At 42.2% G+C, this 27,923-nt stretch overlaps 1 protein-coding gene across 7 annotated transcripts in view; it reads right to left on the bottom strand.

Moving 5' to 3' along the window:
- Nucleotides 1-26,618, bottom strand: part of LOC132471028 (R3H domain-containing protein 2) — a 41,214-nt gene extending 14,596 nt beyond the window's left edge. Inside the window, exons 1-14 of one of the 7 annotated variants that reach the window (XM_060070001.1) lie at nucleotides 26,401-26,618; nucleotides 8,638-8,736; nucleotides 7,292-7,431; nucleotides 6,945-7,157; nucleotides 6,748-6,789; nucleotides 5,479-5,565; nucleotides 5,213-5,336; nucleotides 4,493-4,571; nucleotides 3,893-3,952; nucleotides 3,369-3,509; nucleotides 2,979-3,087; nucleotides 2,279-2,374; nucleotides 1,988-2,037; nucleotides 1,233-1,280 (exon numbers count right to left, since the gene is read on the bottom strand). In XM_060070001.1, coding sequence (XP_059925984.1) covers nucleotides 1,233-1,280; nucleotides 1,988-2,037; nucleotides 2,279-2,374; nucleotides 2,979-3,087; nucleotides 3,369-3,509; nucleotides 3,893-3,952; nucleotides 4,493-4,571; nucleotides 5,213-5,336; nucleotides 5,479-5,565; nucleotides 6,748-6,789; nucleotides 6,945-7,103 — 995 coding nt within the window. In that variant the 5' untranslated portion in view covers nucleotides 7,104-7,157; nucleotides 7,292-7,431; nucleotides 8,638-8,736; nucleotides 26,401-26,618. Of the gene's footprint in view, nucleotides 1-1,232; nucleotides 1,281-1,987; nucleotides 2,038-2,278; nucleotides 2,375-2,978; nucleotides 3,088-3,368; nucleotides 3,510-3,892; nucleotides 3,953-4,492; nucleotides 4,572-5,212; nucleotides 5,337-5,478; nucleotides 5,566-6,747; nucleotides 6,790-6,944; nucleotides 7,158-7,291; nucleotides 7,432-8,637; nucleotides 8,737-10,132; nucleotides 10,651-22,415; nucleotides 23,120-25,966 lie in introns of those variants that run through there. The other 6 variants (XM_060070002.1, XM_060069997.1, XM_060069998.1 and 3 more) reach the window with 6 other exon arrangements.
- Between the last annotated feature and the right edge of the window lie 1,305 nt (nucleotides 26,619-27,923).

Below are 27,923 nucleotides of genomic sequence, written 5' to 3' on the forward strand. Positions count from 1 at the left end.
TTGAAAAATCTAATTGTGTAATGCATGTAACTGGTTATCAACACTATGGGATCTACTAGTGTCAAATGTCCCATTAACCCACATTTGTCTCCCATCACCAAATTCATTAATGATTGGTGGCAAATAGATTTAATCTTTTTAGTCTGCATGTCATTTTTCAAACTGTTATAACCTAATGAAAGAGCGAGAAGTCACTAATTACTGTCGTAGGAGGGGGGGTGGGGGACGACTGCCTACTGTGTTTGTTAATTCAACTTCTTTGAAGTGTACCTTTTGCCCTCTAGTGGCCAAAAATCAATTAAAGCTGCTTTAATCATAAAGCAGCTTTAAATAAGTTACCATATTGTTGCTGCATCGACAGCTACCAGTAGTTTTTTGTACCTTTTTCAACCTTACATTGTGTTTCATGACTGGTCAACATTTGTTGATAGCTGAGATGTCATCAAGCCCAGAGAAATTATAATTTGGCGTCAACATTTAAATTACTGTAAATGTGCTTAATGCAGATACTGCTTAAATCCTCCTATCATTAAAGTAGGGACATCCCTGGAAATAATCCTTAGTTTATTTGCATCATATTAATTTATTTGTACTATTTTTAAGGACACAAAAGACTGATTTGTTCCAACCGGCGAAGACAGTAAGTGCGTCGTTGATTTAACGTTTCATATTTTCTGCCTGAAAAAACGTCGAACCGAAAATTACTGTGTATTACATTCGAGCATAGATGATTAAATATTCCTATCACAAAAAAATTGCCATCATCTTGTTTTTGATATACAGCTCCCATAATTGATCGTTGCAAGTCTAACGCACAATGGAGATTTCTATCATGCATTATACAACGGATGATGTTGAAAACTAAAAAAAAAACTCACAAAACAAACAATGCGACTGAAAGCAATGCGGTTGCTGCATGAAAAAAAATAAAATAAAAATTGCAGTGCTGATGATGATCGACGGAGTGGAAAGTAAGCTAGGTCAAATCAGCCCCCAGTGAGATCATAAAGCAGCCATGCATGGGTCATGGGGGGTCCCACAGTGCAGTGCTGGAATAGCCATCAATCAGCGGACTATGCCAAGCAGAGATAGAGATACATTTCAATTACAAAAACAAACAAAAACCAAAAGAGGAAAAGCACCACAAGTCAACCACCATTATGACCACCAAACCACTTTGAGAAATGGGCATGGCAAACACAGAGGTCAAGGTCAGCAGAACACCCCAGTACCTAAAGATCTGCCTCCTCTTTTGAGAGGAGTAGCCCTCAGTGGAAAGTCTGTTGGGGTTAACATTGGGAGAAAAACGCTAGGGTTACAGGAATGGATTGAAGGAGGGTTGAGGGTGCTTGGAAAGGTCTGGGGTGGGGGGAGGCAGTAGGAGATTGAGGTAGGCACAGTGCACAACTTCCAGCCCTCCAAGAAAATAAAAATAATTAAATAAAGGAATAAAATCGCAAAGTAGGCAGAACCCGACTGCTCAAAAGGCCCACGCTCCCCTTTTTCTCTCCTCCTCAGCATATCGTCTACAAATCTGTCATAGTCAACAGCCATAAGCCTGGGGAGGGTGGTGGACTTTTTCTGCCTCTGTTAGCTAACCTCCCCTGCAAAATGCCCTTCCACAACAAACACATGCTTGCAACAGATGATATAACCCCTGCAGTCATATTGAGCCAAATCCCAACAGGCCTAGCAAATTCATTATTGCAAGTTAATTTAACCTCAGGAATTGAACATCTGATACCAAATGTTATGAAATCCACGGCGGCAAAATAGGAAATCAGCTCCGCTTTAAATGCCATTATTAAGACAACCTAAATGTATTGCGTCTATAGACACCATTGGCTTTCAGGGCACATGCCCCCCCGTCTACTGAGACAGGATGTTGGCAAGGCATGCAGTGTCATCTGGGGTGAGTAAGGGAGCAGGGCTGGCCATGTCTTATTTACTATACACAACAAACTCTCTAGTGGACGCATCATCTTACCTGTTGTCGTTGATGTAGCCATTTTGAGAGGACTGTAAAGAAAAAGACACCTGCACATTACAAATGGCTAATTCCAGCCGAAGAAGGACCACAGAAGAGCCCAATGCTTAAATTCTTTGCAAGAGATAAATGTTAGCCTAGCGTTTTATCAGGGGTCGGTTACATGACTCAGTACGGGTTTAACACAAAGAGAAAATCTCTCCCTGCCTGTACTCTCATTTCCTCTGACCACCGTAGATTGACTGTTAACTGATGATGGGGTCTGAAAAGCTGTCTCTACCCAATACTTACTTCTCGGGCAAAGATCCGGTCTCGTACCCGCTGATACTCCTCCTCACGCTCCTCGATGGACTTACTGCGCCTCCCGTCCTGCAGCGGAACACGGATCTGCAGGGAAACAAGACCTCAAAGTGTTATACGAAACACATGCATGATAATCATTCAAGCTGCGATTTCATGCCTGGGCTACTCAGGGCACCTTGCCATTGCATCCTTTTGTAAGATCTGTAATGCATTGATCATAATTATTGTGGTTTGCTAGACTGGCTGCAATTGCAAGAAGACAGAGTTGGAGCGTTCATAGATCAATTCTAAATTAGCCAGAATAAAATTATAATTTTTAGTTCATTTGAAATGCATTGTTACATTTCCTGCGATAGCATCTTTAAAACATCACAAGCAAGATTGTTCTGCATCCTCTACACGATTTTGTGCCAATAAACACCTTCCTGTGTTTCACTGACAGCTACATGACACACCAAGTTAAAAAAAACTGCTGGATGGTTGGTATTTCAACAGCAGCTTATTCAGTTCAATATGCATACACAAGACTCAAACAGCAGATTGCACAAAAGAAGCAATGTAATCCAGATGCTGTAGTTCTCTTTAACAGAACGTTATTAATCCATGAAAAGGCTTTGATGAAGATAGTTTGTACTGTGCATATCATATTCGTAGTCCAACACTTACTAAGCACAGTACTGGAGAGTACCTGATTATCGTCCTTGTCCATACTAGCGTCATCTCTCTTCAGGATGAACTTTTTCTGGAAGTCAATGTTGCGCTCATCCTTAATGTGCTCAGAAAACCTTTGCTCTGGGCTGTGGGGCAAATCAAAAACGAGAGCACAACAACGTCAACTTCAAAAACAATGTTTTAGAGTCGACAAGATCCCTATGGGGCCCTTTTAGTATCATGCATCCAATTAAAGAACAGGTACAACACACAAACCCTGCCATTGTTCCATTTATTCAAACCTGGCCCCTGAGAGTCGACTGTGATGACTTTTCAACATCAACCACATACGATAAAAAGAAAACGTCATAGTAACAATGTACTTTTGCTTCAACTGAAAAGTGAATGCGTCTCTTGAGCGACTCACATGCGCGTGTTGCCCGTCTTGTTAATGATGACAGCCTTGCCCGTCTGGTCCACATTGTGGTCCATGCCAAAGTATGCGGCCACCCGGTGCAACAGCATGCGGTGGTAAGAGGTCATCTGGGGAAACTTCTTATACTGGTTACTGCCAGTGAAAAAACCAAGGGACAGACGTCAGTGCATAGGTTCCTACTGCCCGTGGACAAACATGGTGCCATGACTTGTTTACTTATGTAGCAGAGGCCAACTTTCCAATGCGGTCACATATGTATATGCAACGATAAAAAACAAACAAGATGTATTCAAATAAATGTTTTATGGATATAGTCATGTTATTACTAAAATGCCTTGTGTCTCTGCCAAAGCTCACCCATAGTTATATAACACAATGGTCAGTAACAATTAACTTTGTCCAAATAGAACATGCCATATTTATCTGATTACCCCAACAGCCTATAAGCAGAAATGGGCTAGACCAGGGAGTACTAAATTAAACACAAGCGATTGTTTATGAAGAATGTGGCTCACTTGTCATCATTTATAAACTCCAGGATATCTTGTTCTAGTTTGAGCAGCATCATTCGATCCCTGAGAGAGAGAGAGAGAGAGAGAGAGAGAGAGAGAGAGAGAGAGAGAGAGAGAGAGAGAGAGAGAGAGAGAGAGAGAGAGAGAGAGAGAGAGAGAGAGAGAGAGAGAGAGAGAGAGAGAGAGAGAGAGAGAATTGATTAGCGTGTGTAAGTACAAGGGAAAGATCAAAAGGCGAGGCTCTTTATTTCCAACCCATCTAAAGAGGAAGGAGAGAACGGCCAGCTCCCTTTCCCCACTCAAGCACCCCCAGCGCTGCCGCTGACGCAGGCCAGACTTATCCAATGCCAAATACTGGGGAGATCTCTAAATAGAAAGCCCATTAGGTGAAACAAGGGATTTCCTTTCCTTGGATGGCGCAGGCTAAAGCTTCCGGGTCAAAAATGCTGTCCTCCTTTGAAGATTCAAGCAGCAGCCTTTGCACCGATCGGACATATATGATGATAAACAAAATAAAACAGTCTGACAGGTTGACATACACAAGCCACTGTTGTTGTTGGTCCGTTCCTGACCACGAAGCAAAAGGGGATGTGGGACAAATACCTGGGATTGTTTTTCAGTGTGTTGACCAGAAACTCATGGACATCGATGCCAGTGGAGTCTGTGTATTCTTGACTGGAGTCTGAGGGAGATCATAAATATATCAATGAGGGCATTTCCAATGCATTATTAAAAGCCTTGGAGAACCCCAGCGACTCCATGCTGCGAGGTTCCCAGAGGGAAAGGAGATTAAGTGTTAACCTGACTGGCCAATTCCATGTAGTTATGGAGGCACCAACACACACACACACACACACACACACACACACACACACACACACACACACACACACACACACACACACACACACACACACACACACACACACACACACACACACACACACACACACACACACACACACACACAACTGGGCTAAGTCGTTTTGTCTCCTTACTGCTCTATGATTCATAAAAGCCCGGAATGTCTCAGAAGTGAAGAGATAAAGAAAGATTACAGAAGAAACAAAGAAGGCAGGGAAAACAAAGCAAATAATTCCCATTGGCTTTCTTAGAAGTCACCTGCATGTCGATGCAAATTGGTTTAAATGATTTAACTGATGGGGCACTGCACTAGCACTGTTAATGGGATTCAATCACAATCAGATACTTGGCCATGCCTGACTGCTTTGTCTTCTTGGGGATAGATGGTCAGATGATGCAACTCACCATCACACGTCATAAAAAACAAAATGTATACAATGCGTATGATCGCAATCTTACCGCGGGACAACATTTTGCGTGGCGTTTTGTCCTTTTTATCCTTCTCTTCGTTTTCATACTCCTCCTTGGAGGACTTCTCCTCTTCCTTGTCGGACGGACAGCTGATGTGCAGCTGAATGATATCCTGGAAAACGAGATCGGATCAGCAGATAGAAATCAGACTGTCCAACCGGTCAATACATTAAGCTGACTTATGGCATGGAAAACTGCATTATACGTGATACTGCATGAGCATATTGTATAGGAAAGCATATGATGAAATGTACCGATTCTGGAAGTCCATCGCTAGAAAATGGACCCGAGGACTCTTCACACACCGCTAGACTCCGTACCAGCTTCAGCTTGGCATTGGACTGAAACACAAGCCATTCAGTCAATTACACCATACCGTAAATAATCAAATATAGACCTCGTCCTGTATGCAAATATTTCAGACAAATGATGGTTGTGCAGCCTCCAAACAAGTGTCGGTGACATTTAGACATTTACCTTTCAAAAATAATATTGACATGGTCAATGTTTGCTAAATGGTAATGCCCCTCTTGCACCAAGAGGTTGAAAAAGTTATCTAGGCTACTAATAATAAGCCTGCTAATTGGGAAATAAACTTCAATATTTGGGTGTTTATTATTATTTATTTTCTGGTGATCCGTCATTCAGAATAGTGCATTTATCTGCATTCTCTTGAACAGCACTAGTGCTGCGGTGCAATTTCATTGAAACTTTAGTTGGTCGTGTTTCCAACTAGAGCTGTCGCAGCGCCGCCGCCATACAGGCGCGTTATGATTTCCAACCCTGCTCCAGGCCTGCTCCAGGCCTTGGCGCGCATGGCATCAATACCATTCATTATATTAAACATAGAACCATGCGTTGTCTACTAAGGGGCGCTGCCCCAACAGAAACATCCCAAAATTTCAAAAGGCTTTTCACAGACTCAATGATTTGTTATGCTGCAGCTCTTCAATGCAAAACAATTGAATTAAAAGGTCACAATCAAAAGAATGCCTTTGTACCTTTCAGCAGAACGTGGGGGCCTTCGGATAGGATTTTATGTACTTTAAAGCATGTGTTTTACACAAGTGCGGCCTTTATAAAGATGTTATAAAGTTGTTAGTGAAGCTCATGTATGATGCGGTCTATATTGGCGTAATTACAGTTTACCATCCATCAGCACACATTATAATTTAGGGCTTGATTTAGGACTTCAACTTTTAGATAAATTGATTAATCTAATCTTTTTTTATAAGTTATTTACTAAACACAAATAGGCTACAAATATATATTTCTCAATGCATTAGAAATTCTAATTTGGTACATGGATCGTACATATTAAAAGAAACATGTCCTTGTTTACGAGGATGCTCCAAAATTGTCTTGTTTCACACTAACAACAACGGATAGTCGTGACTCAGAAGTGCAATATTAAATATTATCATCGTTTGGACAAATTCTTTGAGTGTTTCTACTTTAACGACACTAAAACCTTTCAACCTTCGATATAATACAATATTATTTATTTTTGAAAGTACAGTTACCTTAGGCCTTTTCCTGCTATGGCTGTGGTTAGGCGCCCGTCTCTGTGTGTAAAGGACAAAGACATTAATCCTGCTATGTTACAACCTATTTTGTAAAAATGGCACAATATGTTACAATCATGAATACGTAGACAATTTGAAATCCAAAAATTAGTACTCCTCTTCAACCCCCTACTCTCTCCCTCCCTGCGTCTCACCTGTGCATCGTGCAGGGAGCCGTCGTCGGGCTCCAGGCCCTCCCCGTTCCCATCCTTGGTGGCCTGAGGTTGGGGGGAGCCCATGCCTCGGCTACAGGGCTCGGTGAGCGGCCCACTCTCTCCCTGCTGCTGGATGTCCGTTGCCAGGCTTACTGACATCTTTCTGGGGAAAGGGAGAGGGTGGGGGGAGGGGGCTGGAGGACCCAGCAGAGGCTTGGGGTCAGGGAGAAGAAAAAAAAATGCAGGTGTGTGACTTAGGTGTTTATCCGTTGGGACATCAGAGGGGTCAGACAGAGAGGTAGCTGCAAAACTGCAGACAGGTTGGTGGCGACTACTGTGTGGAATACCTATGGATGGTATCAGATGTGCGCTGACTCGCAGGGTGGATGCCACCGGCAAGGAGGAGGGGATCCCACTAGAGTGGAGTAGAGGGTTGGGCTGCAGCAGGAGGAGCACGGCAGTCCATGGCAAGTGTGGAGCCTGAGAGCTGGAGGCATCAGTTACAGCGACAAGGTCAGTTAGACAAGAGATTGTTTATTTCTATTTAACCATCTTTATGGCTTCAGGATTTCATGATTATACAGATTGTTCACTTTGGTTATTATTTGCACGACAAAATCCATTGACCGTGCCATAATCCCCAGGGAGTGGATGTTCATTGTTAAAAATCTATAACTTAAACGATCTTAAACGATCAATGGTGTCTTGATATTCAAATAAATATCTGTTTCAGGAATTTTAAATGATTAGTTATTTAAGCATTATATCAATAATTTCTTCGTGACTTCTTTCTTTATTGATTTATAAAAAAGGTAAATAAAGCAGACAGCACTTACTCAAGACCGTGTTCAGAGGAGCCGAGAGCAGGGATTAATCCTGGCTCTGCCCCACTCTCTATAGTGACAATTTTGCTTATTATGATAGCGTCTGCAAGGTTCAGGCTACAGTATTGATCAAAGAGTACTGTTGGCAAAGGAGGCTGTTACGCTCAAGCCAACCAAACATTTTCATTTGGTTCTTTCTTCCACTTATTATTAGTTTGGAGAATTAATGTTTCACGACATTCAGTTGGTTTCAGCCATCCTCCCTAAGTTCCTGGCCAAAAACTACTGACCCTCCGTACCTGATTGCCTCAGTAGTCAATAGCATCAGGCAGAGTATACTATTTTTACAGAATAAAAATAGTATACTCAAAATAAATATATACTGGCGTTTCACTTCGGATCCATTATGAAAATCATTCAGAAACAATTATATTTCCGCTATTTTGTGATGCACCGTAGCTAAACAATATTGAAAAATGACTGTTTTAGTAGCTGCAGTGTAAAGCTTTAACAGTAAGAATATCAAAAAAAAAAAAAATCCTAATCACTGTTTCCAAGATGAAGCTTAATAAAAAAAAATATGTAATCTTTGATTGCAAACAGATGAGTTGTGCAAATAAAATAAATCATTCTTCAAAACAACGAACAACACACGCCTATTACACAATGACATCCTGGCAACCCCACATTCCCTAGGTGCAAGATCGATGCAGACCAGAAAAACACTTCAATCAACAACAACACAACCGGTGAAAAAGCACAAAAGTAGCAGGCATACTAACAGCAATCGGGTGGAACTGAATGGGCAGCGGTTAGCTAGCCAGACTAAAGTGGGACAGGGAGGGAAACACAGACCGACCAGCCCCCACCTGAACGTTCTTCTGGAGCCTCGCTCTCTCTCACTCTCTTGCTCTCTTCTCCGTCTCCGTCTCAGTGCAGTTGCATGCTCTGCCTTCCAATGAGGAGTCCTGGAGACCGAGAGGGAAAGAGGAAGACACGGATGACGTCATTTTTCACACATCCAGTGACTCATCGCTGCTGCTGCCGTTGCTGCTGCTGCTGCTGCTGGGGATTCTGTAGGGCAGAGCTCCTGGAAACGCGGAGCCCATTGGCCAATAGAAGTGCCTGGGCAACCATTACAAAAAATAAAGTCGATATTTATTCAATGAAACCAAAAGATGTTGCAAAAGGTGCATTTCTCCTCAAAATGGGTTTCCCCAAACTGCAAGCATCAGTACTATTTGAAAGGGAACAAGTCGAGTGATATCTCCCATCACAAAGTAACTCTTTACTTAACCTCCATGTTAACAGCATCTTTGTAGTATTCCAGATCTTAATCCTCTTGTCTAGCCAATCATTATGGTAACCAAGCCTTGCTGAACAGATTTTCCATTGGGTGTTTTAACCACTAATCTAATTCCTAAATTTGTAGAGTATCCAATCTAAGAACAAGGAAATACCTAATACCACACAACAATAAATGTAGCAGCAAGTTGAGTATACCCTACAGAGTCAGCCACTCACACTCAGTATTCTGCCTCCATCAATCACAAACCCCTCATCATCTTCCAATTACAAGTTCCTTTTAATTTAACTTCCTCCAATCAGAGGAAACAGCTTGAGCTCTGCCACCTCCCTTGTCATGAACGACAACCTGTTAATTACAGCAGTCATCATCATCGAATTAGGTTTTGTCATACGCACACATGCATACATGGGCACCCTCTGCGGTATAAACAAGCTTTGCTTGGACACATGGGGGGGATCCACAAACACCTAAGGGATAAAAAAGAGACACAGAGAGAGACCGAGAGACCGAGAGACAGAGAGAGAGTCAAAGAGACAGAGAGAGAGAGAGAGACAGAGGGAGACAGTGAGACACAGAGAGAGCGAGAGATATTGGGATTCCCGGTGTGGGGAAGACCCAGGCAATGCAACAGCAAGGGCGTCATCAGCCTCCTCGGCAGCAGCAGCAGCAACGCAATGCATCAATGACCAGGACACCCACACAACCTCGCCCCGCTCTGCAGACAGTTACACAACGCACGCCATGCAGCAGCAAGCACAGCACAACACAGCCAAGGTATCTACGCAGATACACTTTCTACTTGGCTACCGACACAGCGTATTGATGATTCACCAGGGGCTCTGGCTGCCTCTTCACATATTGATGTATGCATATATAAAATCGTCCACACGGATACACACTGCTTGCAATGCAATTGTGCCTTATGTGGTGTAAATCGGAAATTTGATTCAAATATTCTCTGCAGTGATAGAATGAATGAGTAGAACACACACACACACACACACACACACAATGAATGGGATCTCCAAATGGTGCTCATGAATGAAGCAGCCTACCCTATTCACTCCACCTCAGCCGCACCTCTCTCTCTCTCTCTCTCTCTCTTTCACATTCTCCCGTTTGCTCTCTCCCTCCTCCTCCTCCTCTATGCGCCCCACTTCCCCCACACGAACATGGGTTGCCTAGGATACGGTAACGACATTCTCAGCTGCTGCCATTTGCGTCGCGCGAGCACCAGTAAGAGAGGCAGGGAGAAGGATGATATAAAAAATAAATATGTGGATTACAGTTAGCGTGCCCAGAGTGGTGGACAAATAAAAGTCGCCAGAAGGAAAAGGGAAGAAAAAAAATGAAAGTAGCTCACAACCGAACAGAATAAGGCACAAGGTTGCTAGAGCTTTACACCTTTTACTCGCACGTATGGTTTATTCAGTACACTTGCTTTTGACCATACATCGACATTCTGCATTACACTTATTGCCTTAACAATGGCTTTCAGTAGCTTTCCCCTGCCCTCACACCATTCCAAGAGTAAATAAAGAGGACTTATTCCAATGGTCAGCAAAGAGTTTGAGATTCTTCGCTTGTATCACACCTTTACTGAAGTGATAGCACAGGGTAGTGCACAGGAATTACCTACACCATGAGTCAAAATCTTTTTAGAAGAGAAGAGGCTTCAAGAAGAGGCTCAGATAAATGCAGTAAATGCATGGTGCAATTCCATTTGTATTATGTTTTTGCTGAAAACTATCAATGTTTTGGAACAGACGTATGCAATTGAAACCAAAGTAAAAATTGCATAGCTTGACCCCCCCCCCCCCCCCAGGTTAAACCACACATGAGCAGGGCAGTCCAGCAGCAGCATGCATGAATCAGTGTAGGGCACTCTGACCCACTTCAGGGTATTAGCGACCTTGGCAGCTCCACCAATACAAGCATGGTGGATGACAAGTCACTAGCTGACAGCAACAGGTCATCCCCTGCCCAGCCCACGGTGTCGGGTTACCACTCCAAACACAGCCAATGCTGCACGGTTCACAATCAGGGGATGTGAGCGCATGGTCTTTGGAGGGTGGGGAGCAAAAAGGGAAGGTTAGTAGAGTGAGAGATATTAAACCTTTCCATATCTATTTCCGGGCTACATATCCAAAAAGGACATCCGCATAGTTGAATTATTGGACTAAATGACCATGTGACAGCTACCAATAAAACAGGGGGTTTGATAAACACATACAAAAAAATATGGAAAAAATTAATGAAATGACCACTATGTGCATTGCACAATGTCTTGCACCCTTGTGTAGTGGCAGAGTTTGGATACATACACCACTTCTTTGATCACCTTCAATGATAATTACTTCCACATGAAAAGTGCTTGTACAATACAGGGCACGCATGTGCACTGTATGGGCATCAGTATGCTGGTCAAGGAGGCTATGTGCAGCAGGTACGTCACTGTCCAATTTAGTCTTTCCAGGGCAAGCTGGGTCATGGTCTTTGCAATAGTTAGCAACCGGGCATTCCACAGAAGTGAGTGGAATTTCTGTGCACACTGGGGGCATGGGGTCTGCTAACATGGACAGGAAATTGTAATATGGTGATAATGTGAATGGATGCATATATCTTCAAGTAATAGTTTCCCTCATATGAGGGCCCATGACTTCCCTTTGTTAGCTTTTGGACAACAATAAGGGTCTACAGCACCAAATGTTTTCTGCAGTTCCCTCATTTCCATGCCACTGCATTAGCTTATTACCAAAACCCATCACATAGAGTTGCAAAACTTCTTGGGTGGGTGCGGAAGGGGGATTTACATTAGTACATAGTTGTGCCCAATATCCTTTTTGTATCAAGTTATCGTCAATCATCATAACAGTTTTCCCCAAGAATGCAATATAGTCTCTGCGTAGCCTCCGAGTAAGATATTAAGATGAATGGAACCTCAACATAATTCACCTACTCAGTATTCTGAAGAGCACAGAGCCCATTTGACAACATCACAGAAAACCTGTTTCACAAAAAAGGAAGCAAACACAAGCAGACCATGTCCTCACAGTAGTCGTTGCAGGTGTATGTGGTGTATGTGGCAGCGCACCGGTGTTTGTGGTTTATGTGTGAATGAACGTCAGACAAAATTCCCCCTTTTGCCTTGGCTACAGTACAGTGTACCATGCCCCCACAGATCCGGTCTGGCAAAGGTTGAAACACTAGTAGGCGAATGGACTGGGCTGGGGTACTATACAGTCTGACAGACAAGAACACATTTATCCATCAGTCTCATACAGCGACCGTTCACGAGTGTCCCTTGCCAAGTTTGACTAATTACAACGGTTAGTGAGCGGAAACTGGGGTTCCGTTCCTTTACTTATCGTCTTTCTTCAACTAAGAATCCGTCATCATCATCCCACCACCTCTGTTATGTGTGCTCGCTCGGTTCAGTGAGGATACCCCTGCCTGTCATCTGCCCCTCCCGTCCTCACATCCTTTAGTCCACCCACCAGTAACCGTTTTGTTTACTTTCTCCCTTTTCTCTGCTTTTTTCTTCCACGTTTAATGTGTCCTCCCGATTGTCAGCCCTTGCTGCTGACGCCATCCTCCTCCGCTCAGCCAACCCACTCAGTCCTGTGGGATGAGCTCTGACTCATTCCCTCCCTCCCTCCCTCCCCACAAACCTAGCTACCTTTCTGTCACTCGCTCTCCAAGTTCAGCAACCTCTCTCTCTCGTTCCTTAGTTACACCTGTGTTTCTCGCCCTCTCCTCAGTCGCACCTCATCTCCATCTGCCACCTCTTTCCTGTTCACACCCCATGACTCTACCTCCCGCTCCTCCCCTCGTTTCACTAAAAGTATCTTCCTCTCTCCCTCCCCTTCCTTAGTTACTCCATGTGTCTCTCTCCCCCACCACGCTTTACCAGGCTAAATTTGACTTTCTCTGCAAGAATGACAAAACAGGCATCAGAGAAATGAGAGTAGGCCTAATGGACCCACAGAACGCCTCGACAATGTATGCAAGGGGATGAGCATGTCAAGTTCTCCCTTTTACATAATGAATAGGTAGCAGAGGAGAAAGGGGGAATCCTTAACCGGAATGCTTTATTGATGCGGCTCACAGTACTGCCAGCTCGAGGGTTATGGTCGAAAAAACTCAACATTTTACACAACACTAGTTTCCCCACTGATGTCATTGAGCACTTCTTATCAGTTGCCCCTTCTTATACAATGGGCATGTGCAGGTCCAGCAGAAACGTCTTCTTATCAACCTGTTTGTCAGAAGCTAGGCCTTGGGGATTATCTAAATAACAGCAACAGAGCACAGACAGAACATTTATTTTGGCTCAGCAAAAAAGCTGAAGACTGTCACACATGGAGAAGCCAAACAAACAACTCGGAACATAGCTCCAGCCCTTATGAATGAAGCCACTAGTGTACGCATCACTGCATGCAGTGATACTTATGTAGAAAAGTGACCAGGAAAGATTCACTGCATGATTTGGTTGCACAATCTCCAGGCCATCACATGTACCTAACAAGATGACAGCATAATTTGCATGATGTTCAATTTAAGAAGAAATAAATTGGGGAGGGGGGATTAAGCTGCATCAGAAGTTCTAATGTGAGAATTGAGTGTCAGTACAGAAGATAATAAAATAAGAGGATTCAAAGATGAACAGTGTCAAAATCAACATATTACCAGAATGGACTCTGGATAAATTACCATTCCTTGATTACAATCCAAATGCATCCTCTTTACCTCATTTTGTTAGGAAGGTGGGGGAAGGAATGAAAGGGGAGAAGAAAACATGATCGAAGAGGGAGAGCGAAAAGGAGAGTGAGTCGGGAAGAGAGGAGAAAATTCTCAATGATGAAACGGACTGCGCTGTTAAGTGATTGGACTAGGCCTCCACCAATGGAGAGAACAGCTCCATGGCAACAGGCTCTGTCACCAAGAGAAAGGCAGCCATACCCCTCAATCCCCCCCCCATCCTCTGCGTGCACGCACAAACACACACACACACACACACAGACACACACTTATAGAGCCCAGCGTATTTACCAATGTACAAACACACCTGGTATTCACACAAACACTAACACGCAGGTACTACACAGCCGCGGTGGCCCACTTACAACTGCACACTTCAGGTCCTTAAAAAAATGGCTCAATCCTGCAGGCCCACAAGGGCTCAGGTACACACGCAAGAAGCAGCCTTGTAAGAAGGCTTTTGGGAATATGACGAAATGTTTCTTTAACATTACAAATCAATTAAATAAATGTATTAGGCTAATAAGGAATAACATTTTGATTAAAGAGACCCTAATCACAAATGCAAGCCTGTGGATTAATTGTGTTTGGATGGCAGTGAAATGTTATACTACAATTATATAACTAATGCCTATAAGTAAGACTGCATTGTTAGTGACATATTTACAAGAACACATTTCTTCTCAGAACGGACTTTCACAATTCTAATAAAGCGCTTTTTATTTCAGAATATTCTGCAGATTTGGGATGAGAACAAACCACCGTGCATTGCTGACTGTGCTAACAAGCTTAGCAAAAGGATAGCAAATGGTAAAACATGAAAAGGAAATGTATCTCAAATTGAGTACAGTACGACATGAAATCGATTGAACACGTAGACAAAGACGATGGCTCACCCATTTAAATTGCTTTGGTCAAACAAGAACCAACGTTTTGATAATCATGCATCCAGCATGGGTCCTATGAAGTTATAGGAGAACTTCTGTTACAGCAGAACTTCTACTATGAGAAACGGCTAAAAGCCTGGGCTGGAAACCAGAAACTTCAAGGGGCGGAGTTAAACGTTATTCCCTGGTTCGTTAGAGATATTCCTCTACCTAAGTAGAAATAAAAATATGTTTTACGAGTGGATAAGGTTTTCATAAAGGGATTTTAATGCATCCATTTCTACTTTGTATTTTTATCAGAACAGTGCCCATCTTTTCATGTTCTCATCACGCTGGGTTAAGGTTATGGTCTTCCTCTTGGCCTTATTAACCAGTCACAGAATTTGCTTTCCCTATTACGCTGACAACATTCCTATTGGATCAAACAACTCATTCTCGATCCGGATGGTTGAATTAAAAGATGGGCGGCCCAAAACTAGTGGCAGCTTAAAAAAAACCAACACAGTCTGAGGACGTTGGTGTGTTTAGATGGCTCTGCTATCTCTTAAAGTTCCTTTGTCAGAAATCTTGCCGTCTTTCATGGCTGGCCATATGCTCAATTTTGATCGAGATGTAAAAAGTATTGCCAGAACTGCAATAGATAATTTGTATCTAATGCAATGCATCAAATTCATCATAGATACATTGCTAAATCAGACCAATGTTATCTGCAGCAGAGGCAGAGGTGCTCATCCGAGCATTTATATATTTTAGACTCGATTTCTGTAATGACCGGTTGCCCAAACTCCATTACGAAAAGCATCCAGCTTGAACGCTTGACACCTATAGACCCCTGAAACGACCTGTTAACTAGCACTAGCCTAGCCCTCGTGCCGAAAGGTACTGGATTATAAGTCCCCTACAGCTTCCTGGGCCACCCTGCCCAATCTATTCCCCAGCTAAGACTAGCGACTAGCCAGCACCTCATCGCCATGGACAATACAAATCTATATTTTTTATTACACTTAAAATGTTTGCTGGTAATACTACTCTGTATGTCAATTGTGGCACCCATTGCACTTCTCACCATCCCTGGGAGAAGGGATCCCCCATACTGTGTTCTTTAAGATTTATTCCTTGATAATAAAACACTTTTGTAGGCTTAGGGGGAATCATAAATATATATGGCCTGGGTTAGGCCTTTTCAGATTGAAACTGATTAAGGGATATGAAGATAAAATTGACTTGACTTTCACTAATGCATATGAAATGATGCTTACAAGGATATACACATACCTACTGATCAGCCATTTAGAGGATTTATTGGTCGATTATGATCATAGGCGCATCCATGTCTAGAAACAAGCGACTCCCTGGACGGCATGGTTTAAATCTTAGGCCATGATCAGACTCAGGTCTTAGTCGCGTGCATGCGTGTGTGTGTGTATGGTGGGCTCATCTAGCACACTAGAATTATTCTGTAACATACATCAAGGTATTACAAAACATAGCAGTGCAGTCAAATTCCTGATTCCTTATGCAAAATATATATATTCTTATAGTTTTGCGTAGCTTTCTGTTGAATACATAATTTCATTTTTGTTTCTCTAAGTGTTAAAATAAACTATAAATAGTTTATTTTTAGTTAAAACTGCACAGGTATGAAGACATTCACCAATGGCAGTGGCAAATGTTAACTGTTTTCATGGACACGTGACAATACAAGTAATTCTCACACGTTACGGACGTCTGCTTTGCGTTCTGCTCTGCCCGATGGAAGCCATGACTAACAGGAAGGTCTGCTTGAAGTGGACCCCGCCGTAAACAGCTTGAGTACCCAGAAAAAAAGAAGAAGACGGGCCTCAAATGAAACGTCTTGGCTGATGGAAAGTCACGGCTCCATCCTCACTGACATATGGGGACTGAGGACAGAAACCTGGCATACATTATTGCCATATAATAAACCTAACACCTATCCCTAGGCAGAGTGACAGCTTCGCTTTCATTTCAATAAACCTAAAAGCTTGCTCACATGGGAGAGTGTATAATTAGGGCGTTCCGGTGCCCACGCCCACTAGACGTGAACCCATTTTAAAGTTCCCACACTGGTTCAAACATAAGTTGACCTAGCTTGAGTCACCGTGTTAGTTAAAAACAACAGCCTACCTGGTATTAAATGGGTTTGTAAATATCATTATTTTCAAAAACAAATTATTTATTTTTATCAATTGCTGGGGGGGGGGGGGGGGGGGGGGGGGGGAGTCATCTTATTAATTAGGTCATTTAAAATTTGGGTCAATATTGTAATTAAAAAAATCTGCATCCAGTGGTAACATAAACTCTTTCAATATGAATTATCTCTTTTGTTTCAACGTTTTCCTGCAAAATAGGAGGACAGAATGAAATAGTATTTACCGGTATATTCTGCACTTCTAATGAATCTAAAATTCAACCATAATACGTCAAGAGAGCCATCAACGCATTCCTCTTTGATAATAAGCAACCATAGAGCTTTCACTCTGGGTCTCTTCGGCCGTGTACTTTGTCACATAGTAATGGGTGCAGTAAGGCATTTTCTGGATAACCCGTCCCTAGGGTAATGTATTAATACGAATAGCCCTGGCCAGCAGGGCAGAGGAGCAGTCAACAGCTCCGTCACTGGGGCTTTCCTGAAAGGTCTCACCCAGCCCTGCAAGCAGGAACCCTATCCCAAGGGATGCAACACCAATAACACCACTGAAGCGTATATCAGAGCTGGTATTGCTCAAATGTCCCCAATCGCTCTCCTGTACTCACTCTGCGATCATGAGTGTCTGCACTCAGAATCCACCTTGAAAGAAAATGGTGAAACAAATAGCGGGATAAACCATCAGCACTCAAGCATCCTTCTTTTCGTTTTCCTAGCTCAATCTGCTAGCTTCTTCTCCTTTCATTCCCTGTGGCCAGTGACAAGACCCTGGACCTAAATAAATGACAAGGCTACCTTACAGCTCGGCTAGCCAGTGTTTTATCTTTCTATAAGTAAGTATATAGGTGTCTTTATATTCACATATTCTCTCTACAGTTAAAGCAGATTTCAGATTGCAGGTGCACAGGTACTCTGTGCAAGGTGAGGGGTTCTCAACTTGGTTTCCCGTCAATAGGAAAGGTTGTGATCAAGGCATGAGACCAAAAACCTAATAATCAGTGACTGAGAAGATTACCAGTCACACTTTGAAAAACTCTGCTGACAGATCATTTAAAAACAACAAGCCGAACATGCAAGCCTAAATAATTCAGAGTCAATAAGAGACTTCAGCAATGCTAGCAGCCACATCAATTAGTGTTCAAATGTGGAAGTTGAAAATGTGATGCATTTTTAAAAGGGCTGTTAAAGAAATTATGGCTGTACCGTTATTATAAAATAAAGCAGATGATAGATCAATGCGGACTTCAGTGATTGACATATAGTTTAATCCCATTCGGAAATACTTGATACCCTATATGTGTCTTTTTAAGACTATACGATTGTTTACTAAAATTATTATGCTATGTACAGTAGAGGCTTAATAAGCATTATATTCTTACAAACAAATCCACACTCTTTACAGGATACCATCATGCATTGATAGCTGCAATACTTAGACATAAAATGTTTGGCACATCCCTAAATGTTGCTAGAAATGATGGGCAACTAGAGACATCAATGAAGGTAGCACAGGAAAGTTTCCCTATGAGACCAAATTGCTTTCCCACACACCATCATATTATCTGGAAAATTCCTAAAGAAATGTACTTGCACTCTATATAAATTAAACTACAAAAGGCATGGCAAACCCACTACCTCACTCTGCCCTTAATGTTTGTTACGAAAATTCTATGAAACGTGTTTGTGGATTTTCCCCTTTACAGAGCCTTTTCTGGAGCCAAATATCCTATTAGCAGAGAGACCACACTGCTCTTGCTCTGCATATGCACCTAGTGCAGACATTTGATGGACCTATTTCATCAAATGTCATTGATGAGCTGCCAAACTAGAACTCAGACACCCTTTGTGAAATCTGCCTCACTGCAAAGTCAAAACAGTGGTGGTGGTTGTGCAAGGGCCTCTTAAGAGGGACTGTGAGGGTAGCCAACCAGCCAACAAGCCTGGAATTCAGGCATCCAGCCAATCAACCCGACCGGCTGCCCCTGCTGGGCCAGGAGTCAGTGCAGTCTTTGTCACCCCTCAGCGTGTCCACTCGAAAAAGGCCAGAAGGCGGGACGGTAATCAGCCGGCCATCTAGTCGATCAAACCGTTATCAAGCCATCACAACAGGTCTGGTTCTCTATCAATCTTCCAGTCAGCATCACATTTGAGGTCATAGCTTTCTCTCAAGAAACACAGCATGACACGATAAAGCGACAAAACATGGTAGCCAGGTCCAAGGCAGATATAGAGAATTATTGAATGCTCCAGGAATGGTAAAGTACACAATTACGGCGGCAGACGCTGGCTGAGCTTGCAGTGGCCATTGTCTTCCTTCTAGATAACGTCATGTTTAGACACCATTTGGATAAGTGATGGCCACTGGATCATGCAAGGTCTTTTTATTGCATCATCACCACCATCATAATAATGAGGAATAATGTATTTTTTTTATATTTGTTGGTGTAGCTGAATGAACAGCATTTTTTAACACAAAACTGGAGCTTGATCACGTAGGTGACCTAGCTGTGGCGACAGGTCGGCTTCTCACTGCCCTCCACCATCTGCTTCCTGCCACCAGAACCATCCCCAGAATGGTACCTGCTTTCCTTATGTACACTCTCCTCTCCATCCATCCTTAGCTCTTCTCTATAGGGAACCGCCCACACCAGTAAACATCAGGGTGCATTAAGCATTCCCCTAACAGTATCTACCTTGCCTTGCCCTTCACCACCTTCAGGTGTTCAAATGCCAGCCATTTTCTCTCTCCCTAAAAGCTGCCGTAGGTAAGATTGGAGAATCGCAAAGAGAGAAGAGAGCAGAAGAGAGAAGAAGAGAGCTATGCTCCATGCCTCCTGATGTTTCTCAGCTAATCGAGAAAGGTTTCATTCACGCACCTGTTGCAGCACTATTATAATGGCAAATGCCCGCATTTGATTGGTTCAGGGAACCCATTTGGCCTGCAAATTGGGTTAACCCTGATTTCACAGAAAAGAGCTGTGAGTGGTTAAACAGGTAATCTTTAGTTAATGTAATTGTATTTGTCTCATGCATAGCCAGGCAAACTCAACTAGAAACATATTCTCACAGAGCATTTTACTCACCAATATCTGACAATGGCATTTCTAACAAATTGTGTCCAAATAATAGTTCTTAATTGTTACCTAAAGCAAGTTTAAGCATTGATTCTCCCAAAAGCCATTTATTCAATGTGGTACGCAGTGAATTGATAAGGAAATTGTTTGCTTCAGAAGAAATCAGTTATCAGTGCTCCAGTGCTCCTTGTCCGTATCCATTAGCTAGACAGGTAAAGTAAAAGGTTCTTATTATTTCTATGGCTTTAAAGAAAATCAAGACAAATACTAAAACAACTCAAGAGTGCCAGAGATAAAAAAAAAAGGTGAAAGTATGGAAGCAGCCTGAAATAATCAAAGCATACACATCATTGATAATTCTCTGACAATACACTTTTGCATGTTCATCTAAAGTTGAGTTTGAAAAGGAGTGTGAACCTGCTGACTTCAATGGCAATTACGGCAGCAGCTGATCTGGGGGTAGCTATTGATTTTCCGCAACGCCTCTCATCCAGTAGCTTACTCCCATTCCCTGTTCGGTCGCTTTTCCCACGGACGGATAATTGTTATGCAAGAGGGTGGCTTTCTGAGCATGCAGTACCTGGGAACCAGTTACCAAAAAAAACAACCAAACAAACATCAAAACACACATGGCCAAATCAACAGAGGTGTGTTCACAGCAAGCACCATGGGTGAGAGGATGGATTTAAGTTGGATGCTTCGGCCACATCAGTCATCCTAGCCTCAGTCTCTCAGGGGACTGAGTGGCCAAGTGTGTAGGCTTGGGGATATAAGGGAGTAATTTTTAAGCAGTCCAAGCCGAAATGGAGTTTGACTATCTAGTTTGGGTGTTTCTGTGATCTTTATCCATTGTTTGGATTTCCAAGTGCAAAAGGCCGTATTTGAGCACTAGTCCTCAATATGCTAATGATGCAGCAGAACAAGGATACATGTTAGGACTTCAGCTTTCAACACAATAAGAATCCATTGGGGTAATGTTTTGACTGCAATGATTGGCATCCAAGCATTGTATATATTATTTTTTTATATTATTTTTTCCTCCTAATATTCACAAAGATTTTTAAGTAATAAATAATATGTGCAGTTGAACATTTACTTTGAACCCCATTACCCAAATGCTAAAGTTTGACTCCTAATGTGTGTACATTAAGACTATTTGCCAGGCGATGAGAAAGGATATGCTGAAATCAACCTTACAACAAGAGAATAGTTGACAGGGAAATAAAGTTATTTGTGGTTAACTCACACCTGAATTTGTATTATTTTTTTACTAGATAAACGGGTCAAAAGCAGATTTTTTTCTGTGTGCAGTCAACACTTTAGCGCATATCCAAATACTTAAATTAGAACAAATAATTTGTGCTCTAAATATTTCATATAGTTTGAAAAAATAAGACATGCATATACTGGAATCGTATACGAGTTCTCTAAAGCTAAACCAGCACTAAAGACAAGAGGAGCGTTTACTATTAATAGCAGCAATAGATTTTGTATTAAAGGAGGACTCTGCTGCGGTCTCCTTTTCCTTCTCTTTCCATATGTTGGTACACATCATTGTCTAAAACGTGGGTTTGAGTAAGGATTAATGGCACATCATCGCTAATAATGCACAGCACCATTGAATGTAAGGTAACTTCCTCCATTTTATGAATAATGCATTCCCGCCCTTTTTATGAATCATCTGCGTCTCTGTGACAAGTCTTTAGCGTATCCGTGTGCAGCAACAACAAGCCTTACTGCATGTAATCTGTAGGCAAAACCAATAGAGTAAGCGTAGTCCCTCCCCCTCCTATGTAAGACAAGGTTGAAGTGAGCACCCCCATGAAACACACACACACACACACTTTGAGAAGGACACAGGAGCAGGGAATCCCTCGTAACCTCAGTACTGGCCTCACTGCACTCTGTATGTGTAGTATGTTCATTTGTGCATGTGTGAGACACTGCACAGTACAACCCTACAAAGACATCAGGGAACAGCTGCCACTAATAGAATGCCTTCAGGACCAGTCCAAACACGCTGTTGCTGCCCTGTACCATTGACTAAAATGGAAAAGGTATACACATTAAGGAGTTTTCCTATAAATACATATAATATATGTGTTGCGCTTTAACCGATTCTTATGATCACCTACTCCAAGTAGAGCCTGATAAACCTCATCATTTGAATAGTGCTTTCTCAATATAATGTGCATATTTAATGGGAGATTGCAGAAAATTTACCCAAAATCTTGCTCCCAAATTTTGTCTTGGGAGCATCATCAACTAATGGAGGGGGAAAAGGTAAAAAGGCAATTTTAATGATGACAATGGCAGCAGGTCAAAAACACACACTCCTAAGAGTTGAGGGAAGCATTAGTAACTCAAATCCTACCCTACTCGGCTGCATATTACCAATACTCACTAATGCACACACAGCAATAGAAGTAAAAACACAGAAGAAACTTACTTGAATTGTTAACTGGGCACGCTGGGTTCCCAGAAGGATAAAAGGGTTTTACGGACAATAGCACATTAAAGAAGCAAAAGAGATAACAGTAACTGCAGGTTTGCAAAATGACGATTAGTTTGGTCTTAAACGCTGGAGTAGAACATTGCGTTTCCCGCGGCAACACATTTCAGCTGGGAAGCTGGCTCACTTCTCTTCGTTACTCTTCTTTGTTTCCACCTTGCGCTTGGTCTGATCCCATCTCGACTGTGACCACCACTACCAGACGTGTCTTTTACAGAATCTGCATTGAAACCTATCTTTTCATCGTATCCGGGGGTTTTTCTGAATGAGGCACGCTTACGAGAGGGAATTAGAAAGCTTTGCTCACTAGCTAGCTCACGCACTCTCTCTTCTCCCTCTCTCTCTGTGTTGCTTACTGTGATACGCACTGCTCACCGCTCCCTTCCACTCCAACCCTCCCTGTTGAGATGTCTCTTCGTCTCCAGGTCGTGTTTGCTCTCTAGCTCTCCAGCTTCCTCCCTCTCGCTCTCTCCTCTCTTCAAACAATATAATGCGATGACCATCCTAATGCCACCAAGAAAGCCCAGCTGCGTATGGACCTACTTGTATCCGCCTGCATGCAAGTCTTCGTAGCACAACAATGAACCAGATGGCCTATTTATGACCAATATTTAATGCTGCTTTATGTGCACACATCTGGACATCTACCGGAGCAATAAACACAAAAGCACCTGTTTCAAATAAAGCAGAGGGAGGAGACAAGCTATCTATATAATTGAATGGTATAAAATAACCCCCCTTGAGTACATTTCTATCTCTCTTCCCTCAAGTCCCACTGTGTAGTCCAATGCCAGAGAGACGGTGAAAAGTTCATCAAACAGGGCTCTACCAGGGACATCAGCAAGACAGCATTGCTTGTGGGACGTCGGACCAAACAGAGTAAAGGTTGTTTCCCTTAATTAACCAGGATTAACGGTGAATTGTTCAACAGCTAGAAATACACTACTGCTACATATTGAAGGCCAGTGCCAAGGAAAATAGAAACCATTTGCATCCAGGCATGCTCAATTTCCCTCTTGAACTATTTGTATCAAATAAATCAATGCCTCTTCCCACAAAGACATAGGGCCATCCTGGATTTGCCAGAAGCTATTTGAGGTTTTTCGTTAGTAGACACAAACCTACTGTTGTTCACAAACATGAACAGAAGAGGTTTTATCTTACAAGATACGTCAGTTCAGCATCCAATCATTGTGCTCAGAAAGCTTGGTGTTTGCATGAGAATGTATAATGCTTGATTTGCACAAAGGTAGGTACCAAACACTGAACCAAAATACGAATTGCAATTAACATTGAATGATCTCACTTGATAGCCTCACATCATGTCAAGGTGTATTTGGGTCTTGTAACAAGGGACACATTTATATTCAAGAAGCATCATCAGACGCCGTCCAGTGATTGTTATTGTAACAAAATGTTAACTTACTAACCAAAATACGCTCGCGCGTGCGTGCGTGCGTGTGTAACATTTAGAAAAACTGTTTGTTTCGCTATTAGGCTACAAGCCACACTGTGTGCAGTGAGACTTAATGGATGAATTGAGTTGGAGTATCATGCCAAAACACATAAACTCTGCAGCAGAGTTAGGTCTATAGTGTAAGGTCAATCAGGAAGCCAAGCCTCATCAAAGCCAGACTTGGAACCACAAAACCAGTTACCATTCCGCTCTGATAAATAATTTACATCAAGTAGACCGAGTTGAGGAATATGGGGATGGAAACAAGGATGGAGGGAGGTCATGATGAAGAGGGAAGAGAAAAGAGTGAAGCAGAGAAAGAAATCAAGAAACATGGGAATGAAATGGGTACAGAAACACAACTAGACTCGGAAGGATGCGAGAGGAGCAGGGAGAAAAATAAGCAGGAGTGTGAAAGAGAAGGGAGCGAGGAGCAGCAGCAACAGCACCATGCTTGCTGCTCTGGCAGAGATCTATAAATAGCTCTTCAAATCTCGAGAAAAAGGCACTCTGCTGCTGCAAACAGATATTCAGACACAGAAGGCGATATGGATACCTGTTCAAAGTAACAAACGGGTAATGTCAAACCAAAGAACCAATGCATGATTAAACAACCTGCATTGTATATACCCTTTAGTTTTTAATAGTAGTTTCAATCCACATTTAGAATTCTTATCTGCATTAATAGTTGATGTAAGGAGTAAGACTTCAGGCAATCAGTGTACGCTTAATTCATACATCGAACAAATAAGTTTACTTCAACACTCGCATTAAATTACGACCAAAGAAAAATGACATCAGTAATTTGATCACCCGAAATGCTGTCTTATTTTTTTGCATTTCGGTTGATGTTAGAGTTTAACAGATAATAATATGATGCTAGATCGTCAGGACCAAAATGAGCAAGGGGCAGGAAATGAGGCGTAGTACAGCAGACGGGCTCCATCATCTTCCTTGTTTCTAGCCTTAGCAACAGCAGACTGGTGGTTCACTGATACACCGCCTCAAATCCTGCTATATATTCTACATTCTTATTGCTCAATGGTTTAATAGAAGGGAATTGCAAAGTAGCACCAAGCGTACTGTAAACTGTTAAATATAATTGGATTAGGAAAAAGGTGATTTGATAGTGATTTGATAGTGGGATATATAAATACGTCCCCACTATCAGAATACAAGGCAATGACAATGCCATGTTTTTCTATACATTTTTGTATTCATCTGAAATAATCCAAGAACCAATACTTATTTGTCAAGGCTCGACGTCCAAATCGGAATAATTACCTCTTAGAATATAGAAAGATATATAAAGCATGTGTTTCTGGTCACAAAGTGTTGACTCCAACAAACAAATGAACGGATGGTCACTACAGCAGAATCAGGCATAGTGTCGAAATAAGTTTAATAAGGAATAAAAAACTAGCATGTGTTGCTATTTCAACTGGTCCAAATATTATCAATGAACCATTTACAAAAAATATTTACTAATGGATCTAACCAGAAGCACATGCACATTTCTAGCGAATGCCCCAAAATGCTGAATGGAATATACAGTACATTGAACACGGGTAATATTAAATAATTCTAGTACTGAAGTTAATATAACTTTTAGAATAAATAGAACAGATTCCGATATGGTCTCATGCATCCAAAGCTCATCCTAAGTATTTTCCGTTTGTTTACATCTTAATTCAACCAATCAAGACGAAGCCTTTAATTAATCTGCAGGGGTACAGTAATGGGTTATATAATGCTATCCATCCGATCATTACTGCACCGACTTTATGCACGATTTGAGTATCATTAGGAATCAACAGTTCGTTGGCAGTAAGGGTTTGGTGCAGATAAGGATGAACGACCAGCAACGTCTAAGCATCAACGCTATATTCACTCCGGGGATATCGTGACCGCTCTCCATAAGGACTGTCACCCAATGCAATACAACGTTTACTGGTGTTATTGGTGCTGAAAGTCGCTTGTTATGGGTTTTATAAAACATAACTAATTGAGTCATTAACAAGGTTAGGCTCACCGCAAGAGGGGTTGTATTCAATGAGTCCGATATGGATTGTCCAGTTCTTCACGATCTGTCTGCTGAGCACAGGTGGTGTTGTCGGTGCCGAGGCTAGGCTACTGAAACACTGGGTAACAATAGCCAATGATAGCTCATGGCATTAGCTTGCTTTCTCCAGCAAGTATAATTAGCCACCTAGTTACCTTCCCACCGACCTAGCGAAATAGCCAGCTAGCACTAGTGCATTAGCCCAGTAGACGTTCACGTTATATCGTTTCGTCAACAGGCAACAATAATGTCACCAAAACGTCAGCTGCCTCCCAAACTAAATATCAAATATTAACACTGAGGTTGGCCATTACCCTAAACTAACCAGGCACTGACATGTCACAATATGAGGCGCTAGCTATGGGGTGGGCTAAGCTATATAGGCTTATCTCCAGAAGACTCACCGATGCTAATAATGGTGTTGCTAGCTTCACTTGGTTTGCTGCGACCCGCACTGTCACAACTGCGCCGCGCGAGACGGATAGAAGTGATAGGCCGCCGGGTGACTTAAACTGCCGACCAGGGCGCCCCACACTCATGTCAAACCCCGGTCTGTCAGTGTTTGGAAATAACCAGACGATTACTTTTGGGAAATAATGCATTCATCAAATAAGAGAACAAAAAATAAACAAAACGGTATTCACCTATGAGCTGCGGCCACTGTGGCAGCGTCACATTTTTTGTCACCAAGTTTAAGTCAAGAGCACTTTTTACAGTGTGTGTGGTAGGCTACTGGCATATCCCATAACTTGTATACATCCGAAACCCCAAAACGTAAAAGGAGCAGCAGAGGAAATAAGAGGAAACAACGGCGTGATCATCTATAAATCTCATTCATATGCCTTTTCATCGTTGTGGGATCGTTTAAAGGATGTCTGATAACTACGGATAAAGAAAAGTGCCTTTTATTCGTTCTTGGTTTCATGTAGGAACTGCATTTCAAACATCGACCCAGAGCTGAAATGGGCCAACTGTCTGCATCTGCTTATGGTTGAGTAGCCTACTGTTATTGATTTCCACGCTCTTCCTGTACTTACAAATACGTACCGCGTGTCGGCAGGCTAGTTCCGCGATATTCCTAAATGTAACTGACTCTTGTGGCCTGCTATCAGTGCAGGATCGGCATCCATCAAGGCCGATTCACATTAATTGTTTTAACGTGTGTGTGTGTGTGTGTGTGTGTGTGTGTGTGTGTGTGTGTGTGTGTGTGTGTGTGTGTGTGTGTGTGTGTGTGTGTGTGTGTGTGTGTGTGTGTGTGTGTGTGGGGGGGGGGGGTGCGTGCGTGTGCGTGTGCTTGTGTGTGTGAGCTTGTGTGTGTGAGAGAAAGAGAGAGAGAGAGAGAGAGAGAGAGAGAGAGAGAGAGAGAGAGAGAGAGAGAGAGAGAGAGAGAGAGATAATAAGAAAACGGCAATTCATTTTGACATATTGTGAATGATCCACCCGAAATTGAAGTAGGCCTAAATCGTTTTGTTATTTGACCCCAACCGTGACTGATAGGAACTATTCATTGCTTGACATGCCAAGCAGACCATGAAAAGGCCGAGCCAGCTTCCTAAAGAAGTGAGCATGTAGGCCTACATGGCACTAACGTTGTGTTGGAAACTACATTTAGCTGTTGCTTTATATTTTGTGGCCAATCAAGACATCAAAACACATATTACCACCGGGGACAAAAAGAGAGAATAATTTGGAAATCATTCCAACCACAACTGTCTTATCTTTAAGGAGGAAATATAGCTGTTAGGCCTATATAAACTCATTGTTTATATAGGGGCCGACAAATATAAGTATAATGTCACTGTTACTCATATAGACACTATTGTTTTGCTCTTTGTCTGTTTGCTTATCCTTGTATATCTAATATTTGTATGTATATATTATAGATTAAGATTAGTATATATTAGGTTACTTTTTACTATTTTGTAGT

This window comes from Gadus macrocephalus, chromosome 13, assembly GCF_031168955.1.
Source record: "Gadus macrocephalus chromosome 13, ASM3116895v1".
Taxonomy (NCBI): Eukaryota; Metazoa; Chordata; class Actinopteri; order Gadiformes; family Gadidae; genus Gadus; species Gadus macrocephalus.